The sequence below is a fragment of the Protopterus annectens genome, chromosome 3.part0 (assembly GCF_019279795.1).
Source record: "Protopterus annectens isolate FY-2018-M chromosome 3.part0, PAN1.0, whole genome shotgun sequence".
NCBI classification, from domain to species: Eukaryota; Metazoa; Chordata; order Ceratodontiformes; family Protopteridae; genus Protopterus; species Protopterus annectens.
Window position 1 is genome coordinate 1,270,550,761 of NC_056731.1, and position 18,764 is coordinate 1,270,569,524.

At 42.3% G+C, this 18,764-nt stretch overlaps 1 protein-coding gene across 1 annotated transcript in view; it reads right to left on the reverse strand.

The window, feature by feature from the left end:
* Positions 1–6,218, reverse strand: part of LOC122797056 (proteasome subunit alpha type-7-like) — a 691,044-nt gene extending 684,826 nt beyond the window's left edge. The window contains exon 1 of the mRNA XM_044065832.1: positions 6,091–6,218. Within this exon, the coding sequence (XP_043921767.1) occupies positions 6,091–6,192 (102 nt within the window). The 5' untranslated portion in view covers positions 6,193–6,218. The remainder of the gene's footprint in view (positions 1–6,090) is intronic.
* Between the last annotated feature and the right edge of the window lie 12,546 nt (positions 6,219–18,764).

The window sequence follows — 18,764 nt, forward strand, 5'->3', positions numbered from 1 at the left end:
TTGTATCAGTTTAAGGCTTCCTAGTGCAAGTGCTAGTCACAGGGGTTCAGATTTTACTGCTACTACTGAGAAACCAGCTAGTTCTAAGGGAAAATTTGAAGAGCAGACTTTCTGGCACCTGGAATAGTTTAATTGTAGCCCCGCGGTGCTGCATGATGTGGAAAATGCGCAAACACACACGTTTTTAAGCCAGAAAGTTGAAATGGATAGAAATCAGCCCAAAAAGGCTAATAAAATTACAATTTCAAAGCTGGAATCCATTCCTCTAGTATTAGCAGTACAATGCTCACCACTCCCACTGGTAACCAGTATGACTTCCCCTCTACCACAGCAAGGTCTGGATAGCTCTGAACACAGAAAATAAAAGTCCTGAAATGAGCAAAGCCTGGGATCTGGACTACACTAGCTAGGAAAGGCAGGAAACGAGCAAACAAGATAGTATTTTTCTTGTTTTTTTTTTTTTTTGGGGGGGGGTTAAAACAGGCTAAACAATGCAATAATACAGTAAATAAACACAGAAAAGGCTAACAGTGTGTAGCCCTAAACAGTAAATGCAATTAAAACTCTATAAAATTAGCGATTTAAAACGTTTTAAATGAAGCAAGGCAAGTGCACAAATGAAAAAAGATTTAAGAGGCAATAAAGTAGAATAAGTAGCTAGTCTACATATACAGAGAAGTCTATATATACAGAATAGCAGCTAAAACACACTTAATTCAGATGCAGTGCAACCTAGAGCACTTGAGTTGTAGCAATATTAAGGCAAATACAGTTTTAATAAATGCACTACAATATACTCTATATTTCCAAAATGTTTGAGAAGCAGTCAGAACACAAGGAGATCAGGCATCTTTTTTTCTCTCTCCAGAACTTTCATGCAATGTGATAGGAGTCTGATGCCTCAGTACTGCCCACAGTTGTGGATGTCCCCTTTGTTCTTGTACACTGGCACAAGTATGCTTATTTTCCAGTCATCTGGGATACACCTCTCTCTCTCTCCACACTGCTATCAGTACCCTGAGGAGCCATTTCTCCCCTATCTCACCCAACATCTTTATCATACCTGCTGTAACTTAATCCGAGCCTGCTGCTTTCCCTGACTTCATTTTCCTTACTGCTGTTCTTACTTCTTCTGGGGTGGGCTCCTCTTCTTCTGTCATTATAGGCTTTTTCTGGGTCAGTACAGCTTCTGTGGAGTTTTTTTTCATTCAGAAGCTGCAAGAAATACTCCTTCCATCTGCCACTAATGTCCTGTGGACTGGTGAGCAGGTTGTTGCTGGCATCCCTTATGAAGGGTGTCTGACTATCTTCTTTATCTTACTGTCTCTGCCTTGCAACCGGATATAGTTTCTTTGTGCCACTTACTGAGTCACTTTCCAGAAGTTGGTAGGAGTGCCTCCGATGCCTTGTTCTTTGCTATCGCAACTTCTTTCTTAGCTTCTTCCCACTTCTCCCTGCACTCCTTTCTTTTGATGACTTCCTAGACTTCTGCATTCCACCACCAGCTTTCCTTATGTACCTTATTTCCATACCTGGCTTGGCCACACCATACATATTTTCTGTAGTCCTAACACATGCTGTTTTAAGCACTGTCATTCTTGTTTAACTCCACCTATTTCCTCCTCTTCTTGGGGTGCTAGTGCCCCGAGTAATTCCTTGAACGGTTTCTTTCCAGTCAACTTCCAGGTCTTCAGCCTGGTCCCTGTTGACCTTGGAGCCTTCTCTGACCACTGCTTGCAGCTGACTGTGGCAATTGGTGGTTTATGCTGTGGGCCAACTGTTTCACTAGGGATGACCTTGCAATCATGGATCTACCCCAGTGCCTTTTCCTTACTAGGAGGAAGTCAACCCGAGTTGCATGTTGGCTACTCTTGTATGTGATCTTGTGACTGTCTCTCTTTCTGAACTATGTGTTTGCTACTATCAAGCCATTTGCCAGAAAGAAGTCTAGAATGGCTTCTCCTTCATTTTGGTTGCCCCACCCTTGTGGACCCAGGCAGTCCTCATATCCTGTTCTGTCTGTCTGATCAGATATGTGCATTCAAGTCATCCATTATCAACACCAATTCATGTTATCCTACTTTCTCTAGTAGGTCCTGCAACTGCTGCCTGAATACACTTTTCCTCACTATCACAATTCTGCTGTGCAGCATAAGCCGAGTTTATGAATACTGCTCTACCATTACACTGGAATCTGGTTGCCATGAGTCTGTCATTAATTCTGATGATATCCCTCACTGCCTTCTGAAGCTTCTCTCTCACTACAATTCCTACATCATTTCTAGCCAGTCCTCCTCCCGAGTAGTAGAGTCTTGATCCCAAGCCAAGTGGCTTGCTGCACTGCCCTTCCATCTAGTCTCTTGGATACATAGGATGTCCAGCCTCCTCTGTATCATCATGTCATCCACTTCCAAGCTGTGTCCTGTCAGTGAACCTAAATTAAGCATAGCAATTCTCAGTGCATGTGCAAGAAAACAGTATTTTTAGGTTGGATGGTTTTATGTCCAGCTTTCGCTCAACAGAGCTATCCCACGTAACCCAGGCTGGGCAACTAGACACTGACCAGCCACTAGCTTATTGACCCAGGGCTGTTGGGCTTTATGGTGGGCACACACCGGGCTAACAGGGGCACACATACCCCTCCTACCTTTAGCAAGGGTCCCTGGCGTATATCAGAGTAGGCCAGGTCCTCAACCCACTTACCACCGGTAACTACCCATGATGCCCATTTTGGCGACATTAGTCAACATGACCGAATCACCTAAAGACCTATTTTACACCATTGAGTGGCTAGCCCTGCCACAGAGCGCAGTCTGTGATCTGTGCTCTCTTATATTGAGGATACTGTGCACTGCAGTTGATGCCCAACATGGCTGGTCTGTACAACTCTTTACCCTATAGGGCACCATGTAGAGTCTGTGCTGCTGCCCACAACTCCATTCATTGGTGAGTTTGAGATGCAAACACACAGCATGTTTTTTCAGACATGGGAGAAACCCCATGGAGACACAAGGAGAACATGCAAACTCCAAACAGGCATTGGTCGGAGGTCAGAATCAAATCTTGTACCTTGTGCATGGGAGGTGAAGATCTTAACCATTATGCCAAATGATACACATCAATCATCCGTGCATTATATTTTGTTTGCTCCACTGCTATCCTGATGTCAAGACAGACTTTTTGTCTCTTCCCCTTCTGTGGATATTACCTTTTTTTTTACATGGTTTTCATCACACTTTTTCAACAGTTGCTGTAACAGTCCCACCACTGAAAACTATTCTTCTTTAATCCTCTTCCTGATGTGCCTTCCACCACAATGCTGACTAACTTTATCCATGTAACTATTTACTACTTTTACCTTTTTTCTGTGGCACTGTTCACTGGAAAACAAATTATCCCTTATTCCACTGGTAAGATGGACTTTTCATAATTCTTCCTGAATCTTGAGGCTCAGCTATTAAACAAACAAACAAACAAACAAACAAACAAACAAACAAACAAACAAACAAACAAACAAACAAACAAACAAACAAACAAACAAACAAACAAACAAACAAACAAACAAACAGTCTCCTTTCCAACATCTTGGCTCCTTAGACACGGTAGGTGCAAAGTTTAATAGACAGCCATTCAATCTACACTTGTATTGAGAAACTTTAATGCTCACCTAATAAATAATGTAGACACATGGAGGCATGCAACTGGCAGTAATGCATTCCTGTGTCCGAGCCAGAACTGTAAAACATTTTTAATCAGTCAGTCGTAGACTGTCAACTTATTTACTTTTTTTCACATATTCCAACCTGACTACAGTACAGTGAAGTAACTCTGTCTTTATACAGATATTAGAGAGGGTCACGAGTTTGCTAGCACTGTCTACATAAGGTTTATGACCAAGTACCCCAGAACAAATTGTGAAAGTACTGCCACAGAACAATGCTCTAAGGCTGCTGCATGGTTACTGGCTTCTGTATTTTAAAATGAAAGCTGTTGACTGCATTCTTGCCTCAAGTCAAATATAGTGAAAAGGGGCACAGGACTATGCCAAAGATGCGTCTTCCCACCATTCTTATTTGTGATTTTTGATATTTTATCAAGGAGCAGAGAAGGTCTACAAAGTATCCAAGTCTAACAAGAGAAGGCTGCATCTTTGTTGTTTGCAGATTATACCGTTTTCTTAGCCTCAAGTGACAATGGTCTCCAAGTTGCACTGGACCAATCTTACAAACTGAGCAGTGTGTGCAGTAAATGTTATGGAAAAACAGCACCTCCAAATTGGATCACGATAGTCTTCAAAAAAACTCTTGTTCACAAACAATGGCAAAGGGAATGCAAAACTGACCAGCAGATTAGCACATAAGCATTGTACTACAGGGCAGGTGTTATAATGGACTGTAGAGCTGAAAGGAGTCCTTGGATGAAGTTCTCAATTTACTGATCAATACATGTTCATATTCCCACACCCACCGTTACAGATTTTGGGCACTGACTAAAAAGACAGAACTAAATATACAGAAAAAAAGAAACTGGATTCCGCTGCAGGGCAGCTGGTCAGTCACCATAACAGAGTGAGGAGCTTGACAATTTAGCAACACCACAGATTACACCCACTACTTCTTAATGTAGAGTGAAGGCAGCTTAAATATTTACACACCTTCTAAAGAAGAAACCTAAGTATCTCTTACAGTAAGTGCAAGGACAGGTATGGTCCTATGGGGAAAAGGCCCCCCCCGAGCATGTTGAAATATTACGTAACCCACACAGGAATAGTGCATGTGGCACCACAAAACAGTCCTTGGCAGAGTGAGGACAGCTAATGGTGCAGACAGTATAGTAAGCAGCAAAGAGCACAGTGTCAGCTGAAATTTGCATGATCCATGTTGTAATCCAGACTAGACACACACGACTGGTGTGTGTCACTGAACAGTTCTTGGCAGAATGGACATCCTGCAGTGGAAGAAATCAAGGTTGCAAGGTGCAGTGAGCAGCATAGTCAATATACTGTAGCAAGCAAACGAGTAAATACCTTTTCAAGGATGGATGCAAAATGATTTTTCAGAGGAAAAAGTGGGCTGTTGGGGGGGGGGGGGCTCTCCCTTGGCTTGCCTAAAAATACTACAGAATAAACTACAGATAGTGAAGCTTGCCTTGCTCATCCTTCTCTACCAGGTCAAGTGGATTATAAAAATGGATGGATGGGTGTAGTTTACTTATAATTTACTTCCTGGGATGATATACTGACCCATGGCAAAATTACTACAAATAAAAAGCCTGTGTGTTCAACACAAAAAGATGTAGGATTAAAAAAAAAACCCACAAATTTACAGAATAGCTAGTACAACATTTCACATGTGAAGTACAGTTTATGCTGCAAATGTTTAAAGACAAAATAAAAACCTCCATATTCAAACACAAAGATGCTAGTAAATGTAGTTGGCTCAAGGGCTATGAAACTTTCAACCTCTTATTTTAATCAATACTTGGCTAAACAGACTAGGGTGCTTACTCACCGGAGTACTTTCTTCCAATCACTTGGAAACTTACAACTTTCTTATTCAATGCCACATAAGAACTCACACAACCATTGTTTACTACATTCAGTTATATAAAAATGATTATAGGTTAGAAGTGAACATCAAACACTATTTTTAATGAGTACTGAGTTAAACAGTTGAGAGTAATAACCGCTTTCACCAGATGTATAGGGCAACATTTCTGACTGGGTACAATTTTTAGTAAGAGGGGGCTACAACATTTGGTTTGAGTACTACAAAATACAATATCCTTTATACGCCACTCGCCCCATGTCGAAAATACACACAGTTTTACATCATGACTCCTATATTCTCCTACATTTACTTCACGTATCCGAGCCCTTGCCTTTACTTCTTTATTAAAAATGTTAAAAGAAAATACAGGCTTAGTGGAAGAATATAAGCACGAACAATTTACCATCCGCACTCCATACACTATTAACCAACTTGATTTAAGATTCCTATTCTCTCACAACCCTCAAATCATTCAACAATCGACTTAAAACAAAAGTCACTACTTAAAATGCCACTCAAACAGGAAAATGGTTTGACTCACAGCCGTAGAACCTTTCTTCACAGCTTCCTGTGCATATTCCACCTGAAAAAGATGCCCATCTGGAGAAAAGACAGTTATAGCTCTATCGTATCTAGCAGCCATTCTTCTACCCAACTAAAAGGCTTAACCAGTACTTCTTAATTTGAAGCTGTAGTCCCACATTCAGAGAACTTTGGGCTGATCCAATGTCATTGTTGTGGTGATTTGGAAACTTCCCCCGTCAGGCGCAGTTCTTCTCTGCAGATGCACAGCCGGCTGCTTATAAATATATTAGTCTTTTTTGTACTACAGATATGTTGTAAGGTTCATACTTGTCACTCTTTTTTCAAACTAAGTTGATATGCACCCCTTTTAACAATGTTTTGATACGCCCGAGGAGGGAATATTATTATAAGCAGTTTAAGATGTACTTGTAATTAAAACAAAAGCTAACGTTTAAGACACCCCTCATTTGTGTAACCACGCCAGAGAGCTTTGCGGTAGGCAAAGAACCACATTTTGTGACTAAGACACCTTAACAGACTCAGTAGATAATAAAATCAAGTATGAGGGCTGTGTAAGAACGGATCCCCCTAACGTTTAATGGAAATAGACTATTCGGTTATGGAAGTAAAGTAGTCTGTTGTGGTCTCACAAAAGTAAAAGTGATTAGCACAAACATCGGTAGTTTAAGTTTCTGAAGCATTATACACTGTATTACACTTTCAAGCACCCATCAGTGATCTCAACACATCTATAAGCAACATAAAAATATGCTGGACGAAAAATGTTCTGCTAAATATCACATAAAGCAGGTTACGCTAAATAATAGTGTTCCTCCCGCTTTAAGGAATATACCATTTTCTGTATTTTTTTTCTGCTGTGTGTTACTGGAAAACGCTGGGCATTAGTGGAAGGTTCCATTTCAAGGGGTTGAGGAGTTGCATAAACAAAACTTAAGGAACCGTGTTGTATAAGTTTTGTAATTAATTATTTTATACATGTTTTTGTGGTTTGTAATTGTCTGTTACAGTCTTTGTAATTATGGTTGTAAATAAACAATTTAAGCGTTGAAAGATCATGCTATTTATCTTCCCCTAGTCTATGAATGTGTTATTCGCACGTTTCCTCTTGTTTGTTTCCGTGGAGTTAAGAACTGTTGGTGTAGGTCTCGGACCGTTTTAGCGTTTTTATTTGGGGTGTTTTTGTTATTATTATTTTGTGTTCAAGTGTCTGGTTGCATCATGTCTGTGGCGTTCGCAGCTCAACGGCAGCGAGGCAAAAACGAGATTACCCCGGCTGCTATACAGAAGGTAACGGAGAGGAAAATGGATATAGTGAGGCTCTACAGCCCGCTGCTTGTGACTTTTTTTTTGCATGTTTTGTAGAATGTTTGAACATAGAATTTAATTAATTTGGAAAGAGCCCAACGAATCCCATCGGTGAATTAAGGCTTAATGGAGGACGGCACTACAGAGTCTGTACCTTCGTTTTTACTAGTCTGTTTCCCGGTTGTTAAAGTGTTGTACCAAAATCTCTGTTTAGCAAATAAATTAATGTTTTGTATGGCGTAGCCTTCAAGGGCCTGGCCCTTTTAGCTCCTGCATGCATAGGCAGAGAGAATTGTCATTAACGTTTTTTCTGTCTGGTCGGGTTAGTGTTCACTTACGTTTACTTCTCGTAGCTACTACTTTTCCTACTGTGTGGTAGTAGGGGTTACTTGGATCACCACAGAGCACGGGAAACTGGAACACGCTTTCGTATGTAGCGTGCCCTTCACTGTTGTCAAAGACAAAACCAGCGTAATAGCCAAATAGCAATGCATTCATGGCTTCAGCGGCTGGTTATGGTATTGCCGTAACTGCTGTACTATGGATAAAATATGCAGATAGAATGAGATTCCAGCTTTGACAACTCTCTTATTGTAGATGGAAACGAAGTGCAGCTGTATTTCAATACAGACATGCTTGTTGTATTTATTATTGGTGTGTGTATAGTCTTGCTAAATTTTGGTGGTTGAATATTTTGTATTTGTATTGAACGTTTTTAGTTGTTTCACGCTGGCTAGTAGTAGTAATAGTACAAATTTAGAAGGCTAGTCATTGAGTTGTACACCAACAGTTGGTGTTTATGTATGGAAAAGGTTGCCGTTTTCACATCAAGTATTGGATTAGTTGTTAGTCTTGTGGAGAAAATCAGAGGATGCTGATCATTCATAGCTTTGAAAAACACACAAGATTTCCTTCTGGGTTGTGTAGAAGATGGACCACAGTGTGTATAGTAGATGGACTACAAAGTAATGGTTCTCAGTTTATCAGAATGGCATTATGTTGCATATGCCTGATAATACTTCTCAACTTCTTAGCGCAATAAATTTGCACAGAGCCTAAATAGTGGAGGAGACAAAGGTCCAAAATGGGGACAATTATATTGCTGTTAAAAAGTTGCTAGAGTAGCAGGATTTGAGTTGATATGCATTTTGTGAAGGGTATGAATGCTGAAGCTCGGATATATCATTTTTAGTGACTTGAGCCCTCAGTGATTTCCCAGAAAACCACAGATTTCATGAGGAGCAGACCAAAAATTTGGGCAGTCTGAGAAAGTAGGATAGTTGAGAGATATGGTTGGATTTAATATTGCTCAGGAAATGAGGTCTTTAAAGTTGATTTCAGGGTATTGAGGTCTCTGACCTGTTTTGAGGGGAATAAGTGGAGAGTCATTGTGCTATGGCACCACAATGACCGATCACACTGCTCTGGATAAGTAGTTTGTGGATAAGCAGATACTGAATAGCAGTCTGGATGAAATAGGTAATGCTTAAGAGAGCTTAAGTTTTTGTGATTATCCCTCTTGATACAAGTGTTGTGGTGTTTTTGAAAACAGCGTGTGCTTTTTTTTTTTTTTTTTTTTTTTTTTAGGTAATTTGTGAGATTTTTGAAGGGGAATGGGAAGAAAGTTTAGGTAGGTGGAGTAAATTAGAATTGACGTTTTTAGCAAGGATATTTGTGATGGTTAAGAGCATTGGGCAGGGATGGGTGTTAGCATCTTTATAAATCTGAATTAAGCTTTATGGTACCATAAATAGCTAAAGCAAGCCTTTGTGGTTATCTTTACTGTTTGTAGCACTCAGTTGCTGTCTCACATGGTATGTTTTATGGTTTTCCACAAAATCTCGAGATTCTTCTTTAACTGTGAGGTTTTATTAAAATGGACTTTATAGGTTCGTAGGTTGGTACTGGGCTATCTGCCCGAAGGCATATATTAGCCCAGCCATGTTGTGCGGTATTCACCGCCCCTTTAGTAGTTCCCTAGACCCTTGTACTAGCAGCTAGTACCCTTGGCCCCTATCTAGTAGTGCTGTTGGTGTGATCCCCGGTGTGAACTTTCTGTTACCCATCCACTCATCAAGGTTCCTCTTGAAGAGTGATAGTGAGGGGCTCTGTCTTATGTAGATCGGGACCCTGTTCCATAGTAAGGGAAGTCTCTGCGAGGGGAATCTATCCCTCTAGCATGTTCTATTCATTGTTGTGTTGAGTTTATATTCCTAGAGCGTGTAGCTCGAGTAGATTTGGTTTTGCTAAGATGGAGCTTGTTCAACAATTCTGGGTTAGACATGGCTATGTACGTTAGACAGAGATTGCCTCTGAGAAAGCGGTATGCAACAGAGAACATTCTTAGCTTTTTCAATCGTACTGCATAGGGCAACTGTTTGAAGCCAGTAATCCTCTTGGTTTAGGTACCTTTGTGGTCTCTCCAGCTGCTGGAAATGTCTAGCCAGGTACATTCCAATTGGTGCATTGTACTCCATAATGGGTCTGATGAGGGAAGTGTAGAGGGACACCATTACATCCTTAGATCTTGATGCAAACCCTTTCGTGATCAGATGGGTCACATAGAAGGATTTTCTGACCACTTTGGCAACATGGTTATCAAAGGAAAGCTGACTATCTACTTGGGTCCCTAGATTCCTTATTTCTTCTTCAGATTTCAGGGGATTACCTCCTATGTTGTAGTTTGCGGGTACTCTGTTTTTTTCCAAAGGGGTTTACTACGCATTTTTATTGCATTTAGCTTGAGACCATGGCTTTGACACCATGCATCAATCTCATTTAGGCCCTTCTGGAGGATCTCCATGTTGGCCGGAGACTCTATTATAGCACCCAGTTTGCAGTCGTCCGCAGACTTAGTCAGCCACAGCCCTTCCATGCTTGCCTGTACTTCTGAGAAGTATATGCCAAACAGAAGGGGCCCCAGGACAGAGCCCTGAGGCACACCACTCATTACTGGTCTGGATTCGGACATAGATCCCACTACTCTTACTTTATGGGATCTGTCTGAGAGCCAGTTTGCGATCCATCTTGTGACGTAAGGGTTTATGCCCAGGCCGGTGAGCTTATCAATAATACCTGAATGGGGAATGGTGTCAAATGCTTTAGCAAGGTCAAGGTAAGCCGTGTGTACCTCCTTTCCCTTATCTATAGCCTGAGTAACTGTCTCAAAGAAATCCACCAGGTTCAGGAGGCATGATCTGCCCTTGACGAAGCCGAACTGTGTGGGGTCCAGCGACTGGAGGTTCCCAATCTCTCCATTTATGAGTTCCATAATGATTCGCTCCATAGCCTTACAGATCAGACTGGTCAGGCTTATTGGTCGGTAGTTCCCAGGGTCAGTTGTGACCCCACCCTTGTGTAGTGGGACCACCGTTGCTGTGTGCCATTCTATGGGCACATATCCTGTGGAGAGGCTGAGACTGAACAGTGTATTAAAATGTGGGGTTAATCCTTTTGGAGCTCGCGTATGACACAGCCTGGGGCACCATCTGGTCCCATGGAGGCAGTGTTTTTAGCTTTAGCTAGAGCCTTGTTAACCAACGTATCAGTAATAATTGGACTTGCACAATCCCCTGGAATGGTAATAGGCCCTGTAGGTGGTGAGGGGGGGGGGGTTTGCACTGAATCTGTCAGCCCGGGGTCCACCAGACTGGTTTCTTCTTGCTTGAGGAAGGAGTCTTGGTTTTATTTGGGATAGCACGGTCCATGCAATCCTGAAGATGCATATAGAGTGCCTTGGTGTAGGATTCGGCATCCTGGATATCATTATCCTTCTGCAAGGGAATAGTGAAGCTTTCCACTTCGGATGCAAGTAGTTTTGAAGTTTGCTTTGGGAAGGTTTTTGACTATTGTTTCTTTGACTGGGGAAGGTGGAGGGGTGAGGATGTTTAGGGTTATCAGTTTGTGGTCTGATCTGACCAAGGAGGGATTGATAACGTGTGTGGTACAATGGGCGCCCATATTTGTGATGATTAAATCCAATATGTTGTCCCCTCTAGTGGGGGACCATACTAGTTGTTCAAGGGCATTTGAATTTATAAATTCTATGAATCGCTGAGCATAGGAGTTGGAACATTGGTAGTTCTCCCAGTCTATACCAGGGTAGTTGAAATCGCCCAAGATTATGGTGTTTGGTAGGACCTTTATATTTTCCAATGTCTCAAGGAATGCAGAGTGAGCATCTTGGGACATGGTGGGCGATCTATCCTTTCATCTTTTTATCCTCTCTCTCTCTCTTTTTTTTTTTTTTTTTTTAATGTGGGAATGCCACCATTCTGGTTTCTGGCAGATGCGTTGGATCTCCCTGGAATGAGATTACTATCCATTTCTTCAAGCTAGTGATTATCTTTTGAACTTTGATATCATTCTTGGAGAGCACAGGGCATTGATTACATTCAGGTTTCTTGCCCTAATAATGTAGGTGGGAAGAGCTCAGTAGTCTCTTCCTGCATATTTTAGTGTAGAATGCCTAATGTTCACACCCAGGTGGGCTGCCTTGCAGTCATATTCATATTTAAGGAACAGGATCCCAAGCATCCTAGTAACATCCCTAATTTTGGCATGTGAAAGGTAATTATAACTAATCTCCGTAGCTAGTCTTGAGTGTAATGTTGTGCCTGTTGGGAGTGACTAATCAGCTTTGCAGGCTTGTGTGTGACATTGTTAAAGGGCTTTCAGTCATGTTGAGCACTGCAGAAAAGTGTGAAAATGACACTGTACATGAGGATGTGGAAGTGGTCCTAGGTGACTGAAATTTGCTATGTGATTGCCATGAAGGATTTGGTGGAGATTTTGTTAACCAGCTTAGCATACAATGCCAAATTACTGTTCAGTGATGGGTGGGAAGTGTTGGGGTGTTGAGGGATGTGCTGCCAATGTAAATGCATTTTTGCATATCTTACAGAGCGTTGGATTGCTTTAAGAAGTAATGGATTTCAGAAAACAGGAAGACTAGGGTTATACTGCCTTTCTCAGCTTATGGCTGCAGAAAGGAACTGAGCAAGCTGACGCTTGCTTTAGGCTATAAGAAATCCTGGAGCCCAAGAAATCATACCTCAATAAACAGTCCAGTAACACTAGGGCCAGAGACCTAAATCTACCTTTAACAATTACATAAGGTTGGTAAGAGTAATAGATTTGTGATGCAGAGCCTACCCCTTCTCTGGAACAAACTCCCTCTCCAGATTAAGCAGTGTAACAGTCTGTTTTTTAAAAAAAAGAGTTTGGTAACTAGATGGGTGTTCACAGATTCACTCCTGGTATGGCTGACCTGGTTCTCATTGAAAAGTGAGGCAAAGGGTATTGTCAAGATGAAATTGGCCTTGCACAGCTTAGTTGTCTTGTAGCTCATATGGGCCATGGTACTAGGTTAGCCATGTAGTGTTTAAATTGCAAGCACATCCTACAGTGAACATCAAGTAATGGCAAAGGACTTACTGGCAATCCAGACAAGGGCACTTAACAAATAAGCTCCTGGTGTGTGTGGAAGGTATTTGCACAACAGGGTAGACGCCTAATTTCTTTAAGGGCAAGATCAACAAAGCTCATCTAGAGCGAGTAGAAGGATATGCGCTATGAAAACGGATCCTTTTTCAGTCTGCCTGGAAAAGCACCGCAGACTGGGTATTAGCTTTACTTTTATTTGCTGTGCAGTAGTACATTGATTGTATTACCAAGGGGTGTGAGAAGTATTCTTTGAATCGCCTTGTTTAACATGTCTGTGTAGTAGTTGCAGCCCCAGTTGGCAAGAAGGATGCTGTGTAATGCTACCCATGGAGTTCTTGAGCAGCAAATTAGATTTAGTACACTTGGATAGTGGTGAACAAAATTAAATAATTGCTTACATGTTCAGTGAAATGGGCTCATGCATGTGGACTTGCACCTGTGGAATAAAAATAGCGATTAGTAACAAAAGTGTGGTACACATGGGCAGCCATCAGCAAAATGGGTTAGTCCACTTGTTCAGCAAAAAATTGCATGCTAGTTCCCTTGTAAGACAAACCTGTAGTCTGTTTCCTAGTCAGACACCAAGCATGTATAGGGAATTTAGTGAAACCATAAAAGTTTGTTAGATGATCTATAAATGTCTATGCCTTTGTGAACTGGTGTGTGTGAAGCAACAGTGAGTAACAAGTTAGAATATAAACCTATGCTTTTATAATATTACCTTGTAAGCTTAAGGGGATACTAATAGACAAAATGTTGTTAGGGTTGTAAGATGAGTCATGTAGATACTTTTACTCAACAGTGGGACTCCAGCGGGCAGCTTGCAGATGGCAGCGTGCTGTGGGTTATGTCACTTCTGAGCAGTAGTTTTCTAATTATCTATGTTAATATAAATTGGCAAAGATCTTCAGGAAGATCAATGGCTGGAGTACTGGTGAACTTTCACTATCACATTAGTAGTTAAGAGAAGAAAAATGTCAGCAAAATTAATTACAGTGCACTGGCTATTATGCGTGTAAGCGTTTTAATAAGTACTACAAAAACGAAGCATAAACCAGATTTGTTTTGTCACTTGTGTAATTTACACAGCAGCCACCACTAATAAGACAGTTAAAAGCAGTACGTGCAGAGTGATAGTTTTTGTGTTAGTAGCACAGTCATAAGCACTCTGGTAAGGTAAACTGTGAAGAAACTTAACTATCACATTTATAATTTATACAGCATTAAATGGCACTGTCAGTTCGGTAGTTGTTTGGAATATTGGAACTGTGCAAGTGTGTGTGTGCCATGTGTAGTGCAACAGCAGTGGTAATAGAGGATTACAGATGCGTAGAAACAATGTGATGCAAGCAGTCATGGTGATGACAAATTGCTGTAGTGATGTACACCTTTAAGATGGCATATTTTAAACTTCCTGCTGCACTTCTGAAGCACTTGATGCTTACCTTAAATCGAGAAGGACTGTGTACAACAAACCAGGTGTCTACCCATTCTATCAGTTTGTGTGTAGGTGCAGATAACGTGTGTGGTCTGCATTGCTCTGAGTAGCACCCATCTCTGCATTTAATTTTGATTTGAAGCTCTTTAAGGTTTTTATTACTTCTATTTTGTATCTTATTCTAGTATTACATTTGTTTTTTCTGTTCTGTTGGAGTTTTATGAGTTTCCCCACCCACCCGCGCAGTCCTTATTGTGTTCTTAAATTTGGTGGCTTTTGAGTTACCCACCCCTACTATAAACCTCCTTTTGGACACTCCTCCCAGTCCCAGCTCATCGGCTTATTCTACTGAGTAGAGAGAGATCATTTGGCAAGGCCCACCCCATTAGTTTATCAACCTTAAATTATCGTGCCTCATCCCTTCCCACTTAACCAAAAAAAAAAAATTGCACTTTATTCATCTGCTTTTACTGTATTTGTTTTTCTTCTGACTTTATTTGCTTTTGCTGCCTATTCTTAAAAGTACTCAATTGCATTTATTTTGAAGTCTTTTTGTTTAAGCAGTTGGGCTTCAGGCCAGTTATTTTACATTAAGAAGGTTTGTGGTCTGCACTCTTGTTGGAGGAGAAGGCAGGTTCTGCCCTTCTGAGCTGGGAATTTCTGGTTAAAGGCTTATCGTGCCTGCTTATTTGAATGGTTTCTTTCTGAAATTGGTGTGCCTTGTTTTCTGTAGCATAGACTAGATTCAGACCTGCTGAATCTAGCCTTGTTTGTATAACTTGAGCACTAATCCTGGCCATCTTTTTTTTTGGAGAAGGTTAACCCTGCACCCCAGTGGCACAAGAGGAGTGGTTTCTAGCTCCCTTTCAACGTTGTGCTCTAAAAGCCTGTGTTTGCATGCTGTGCAGTGCCACTAAGTTAGGGTAAACTATTACCGGTGCCAGAAAGAATGCTCTTCAATTTTTCCCTTAGATCTTGCTAGTTGTATTCTCTCTTGCATTTAACTAGCTTATTCGCGTTGCACTTCATCTGGTTTCTTGTAGCAATTATTGTAGCACAAGTAAGTACTAACAGCACTAAACGTCCTATAAGGAAACTGTTCCAGTACTTATAAATAATGATCATCCCTCCTGGCATGTGTAAAGGTCAGTTCCCTATACTTTCTCTTATTAACCTGGTGAACTTGGGCATTCTGAGGCAGTGTAGCAACTGCCTCGTGTACACAGACGACCCTCTCCTCTTGCCTCCCAACACTCAGACTTGTAAGAGATGCACTTATATATCCAAAACGGAAGAGATGCACTCTCCACCCAAGACTGGAATAGCTGGTCAAGAGGAGAAGGTAAACACCTGCACCACACCACATGGAACACAGTCCTCCAGGACCCCTACCATCACAGCTTTCACATAAAAACACAAACCACACACCCACCTTTGTGGAGGCTCTCGGTAGAAATCTACCCAAACAGCAGAGACCTCCAAATCAGAAATGCACTCTACCACACCAATACAACACAAATCGCAAGACACCTTCACCCCCCCTCTCTCACCCCCCTAAATGGCCCATCTCAATACCGGAAGATTGCTAAATTCCGGTAGTAACAGCCACACAGGTAAAAAACACACTCTCTCCAAAGCTAAGAATACAGCATCCATGGGACCAGATGACATCCCAGACTGTGTACTACATGAACTACAAAATGAACTGGCACTTCACCTAAGTGTCATGTTTAGTCATATCCTCACCTCAGGCTTCATGCCCACTGAGTGGCGCACAGCTACAGTTATCCCACTCAAGGGGGATCCACCTTGGATCCCAGGAACTACCGCCCCATCAGTCTGACGAGCCTGATCTGCAAGGCCATGGAACGTATTATCATGGAACTAATAAAGACATTGGCAACCTTCAAATTCTGGACCCCACCCAGTTTGGGTTCGTGAAGGGCCGATCTGGTCTCCCGAACCTGATTGACTTCTTCGAATCAGTCTCCAGAGCCGTAGACAAGGGTAAGGCAGTCCACACAGCCTATCTGGACCTCACCAAGGCCTTTGACACCATCCCCCACTCTGGAATCTTAGATAAACTTACTAAGCTGGGCATTAATCCTACATCACTCTATGGGTTGCCAACTGGCTTACTCACAGACCCCACACTGTAAAAGTAGCTGACTCCAAATCCAGCTCCAGACAAGTGGAGTACCTCAGGGTTCAGTCCTGGGACTTCTCTTGTTTGGCATCTACTTCTCTGTAGTCCTATAGTCCAGGCCAACACTAAGGGACTCTGGCTAACAAGGTTCACAGATGACTGCAAAACTGGGCGACATTATTGAATCCCCAAATTATGTGGATACTCTACAAAAGGGCCTTACAGAAACAGATGCTTGGTGCCAGAGCCATGGGCTCAAGCTCAATGCCAAGAAATGTATAGTTATCCCTTTTGGGAAAAAGCGTGTACCCGTGAATTACCATATAGGTGGCAGTACACTAAACACCGAAAGTGTGATGAGACGTAGGGACTCAGGTGGACAGTGGTCTCACCTTCAATAACCACATCGCTACAACAGTCAGGAAATCCTTCTATGTGGCACACCTCATCACTAAGGGCTTTTCATCCCAGAAAAAAGGAGGTCATTGTCCCACTGTACTCATCCCTCATTAGACCCATTATAGAATACAACTCCCCATTTGGTATGTACCTCTCAAGACATCTGCAACAAATGGAGAAATATCTCACTAAAAGAATCGCAGGCCTAAAGCAGATGCCCTATGCTGACCACTTTAAACTCCAGCTATACTGTCGCATATCGTGTACTCCGAGGCGATCTCTGCTTAACGTACAAGGCCATGCCAAACCCAGAGCTGTTGGACATGCTACACTTAAAGAAATCCCAATCTCTCAGAGCCACACGCTCCAGGGATCTAAACCTTGTCCTCACAATAAACAAAACATGCTGGAGGGATAGGTTCCTGACCCAGAGACTCCCCAGACTCCGGAATAGACTGCCCATACATGTCAAGCAGAGCGCCTCTTTGGCCCTCTTCAAAAGGAACCTTGATGATTGGATGGGAGAAAGGAAATTCACTCCGGGGATCACGTCAGTCACCCTGCTAAACAGGGGTCCAGGGAAGTAAATAGTGTGGGAAGAAATTGCCAGGGAATTGTTGTGGCTAGGCTTGTATAGGCCCTAGGGCCGTTTAGCCTAGTACCAACCAATGAACCTAGCTCACCTACACAGTGTGCCCCTCAACCTAAGGCAAAACAGCTTCCCTATGCACTAATAGGGAACTCAATAGTGAAGAACACTGATGTCCTACTCACTAGGTTGAATAAGGAGAAGGTAACAGGCAGCTGTCTGTCTGGATTGGACACGTAACACACACTCAGGTCACTCCACAACAAGTACAAGTATTGTCCATGTGGATGTCAATGACCTGAGACATACCTCCCTGGACTACATGAAAAGAGACCTAGAGAAGCTCTCTGATTGTGGCCGAGGCAGGTATGATCTTAGCCCTAAGCAGCATCCTCCTGTCGCCCAGAATGATACCGCAGTATAAGCAGAAAATGATTGACTTCAATTGGCTAAGTTTCTAGTGTCATTTTAAGGGGATCCAGTATCTGTCTGCTTGGGATGACATGATTGACCGACCTCGATGCTTTGCCAGAGTTGGCCTGCATCTGTTATCCCTAGGTTTCTGGATACTGGCTAAGGCTCTTGCCACCCCTATAGTGCCTTTTTTTTAGGTGGTGGTCCAAAGACCAAATTGCCAACGTAACAGCTATAAATAAATGCAGTCTGAGGATCATGCTGCTCAACGCTAGAAGTCTAAATCTCAAGATGCACTCACTCGAAGCACTGTTCAAAATGGAGAATATCGACATTTGTACTGTAACGGAGACCTGGTTTTAAAGCCGCAGAAAGCACCCCTGCGCTACCAGGCTATAACTCATTCCACATCTTTCAGCCCCAGAAAATGGACTGAAGCTCCAAAGGCGGTGGCATCTCCATAGTCATGAAAGATGTGCACACCTCCAGACTAGTAGCCCAGCGTAACTCATTGGAGGTACTTCAGGTACAACCAACAGTGGTCAAGACAGTGGTTCAGGTCATAGCCTGCTATAGATACCCAACCATGTCCCAAGACATTCGCTCCATGTTCCTAAGCACCCTGGAAACTATTGGGGTCCAACCCAATGCACTCGTACTGTGTGACTTCAACTACTCTTCCGTCAACTGGGAAAAGACACTTGCCCAACGCTTCCTGGAATTCATTAATTCCTATGTGCTGGACCAGCTCATTCTTAACCTCCACTAGAGGAAGCAACATTCTTGACCTGGTTGTTAACATGGGCAACCGTTGCTCAACACCAATAGTCAATTCCTCCCTGGTTAGAGCAGACCACAAACTAATTACCATGGAAATCCACATCTACCCCACACCAACAGCAAAGGTAACTACCATGAAAGGCTTTCTCCAAA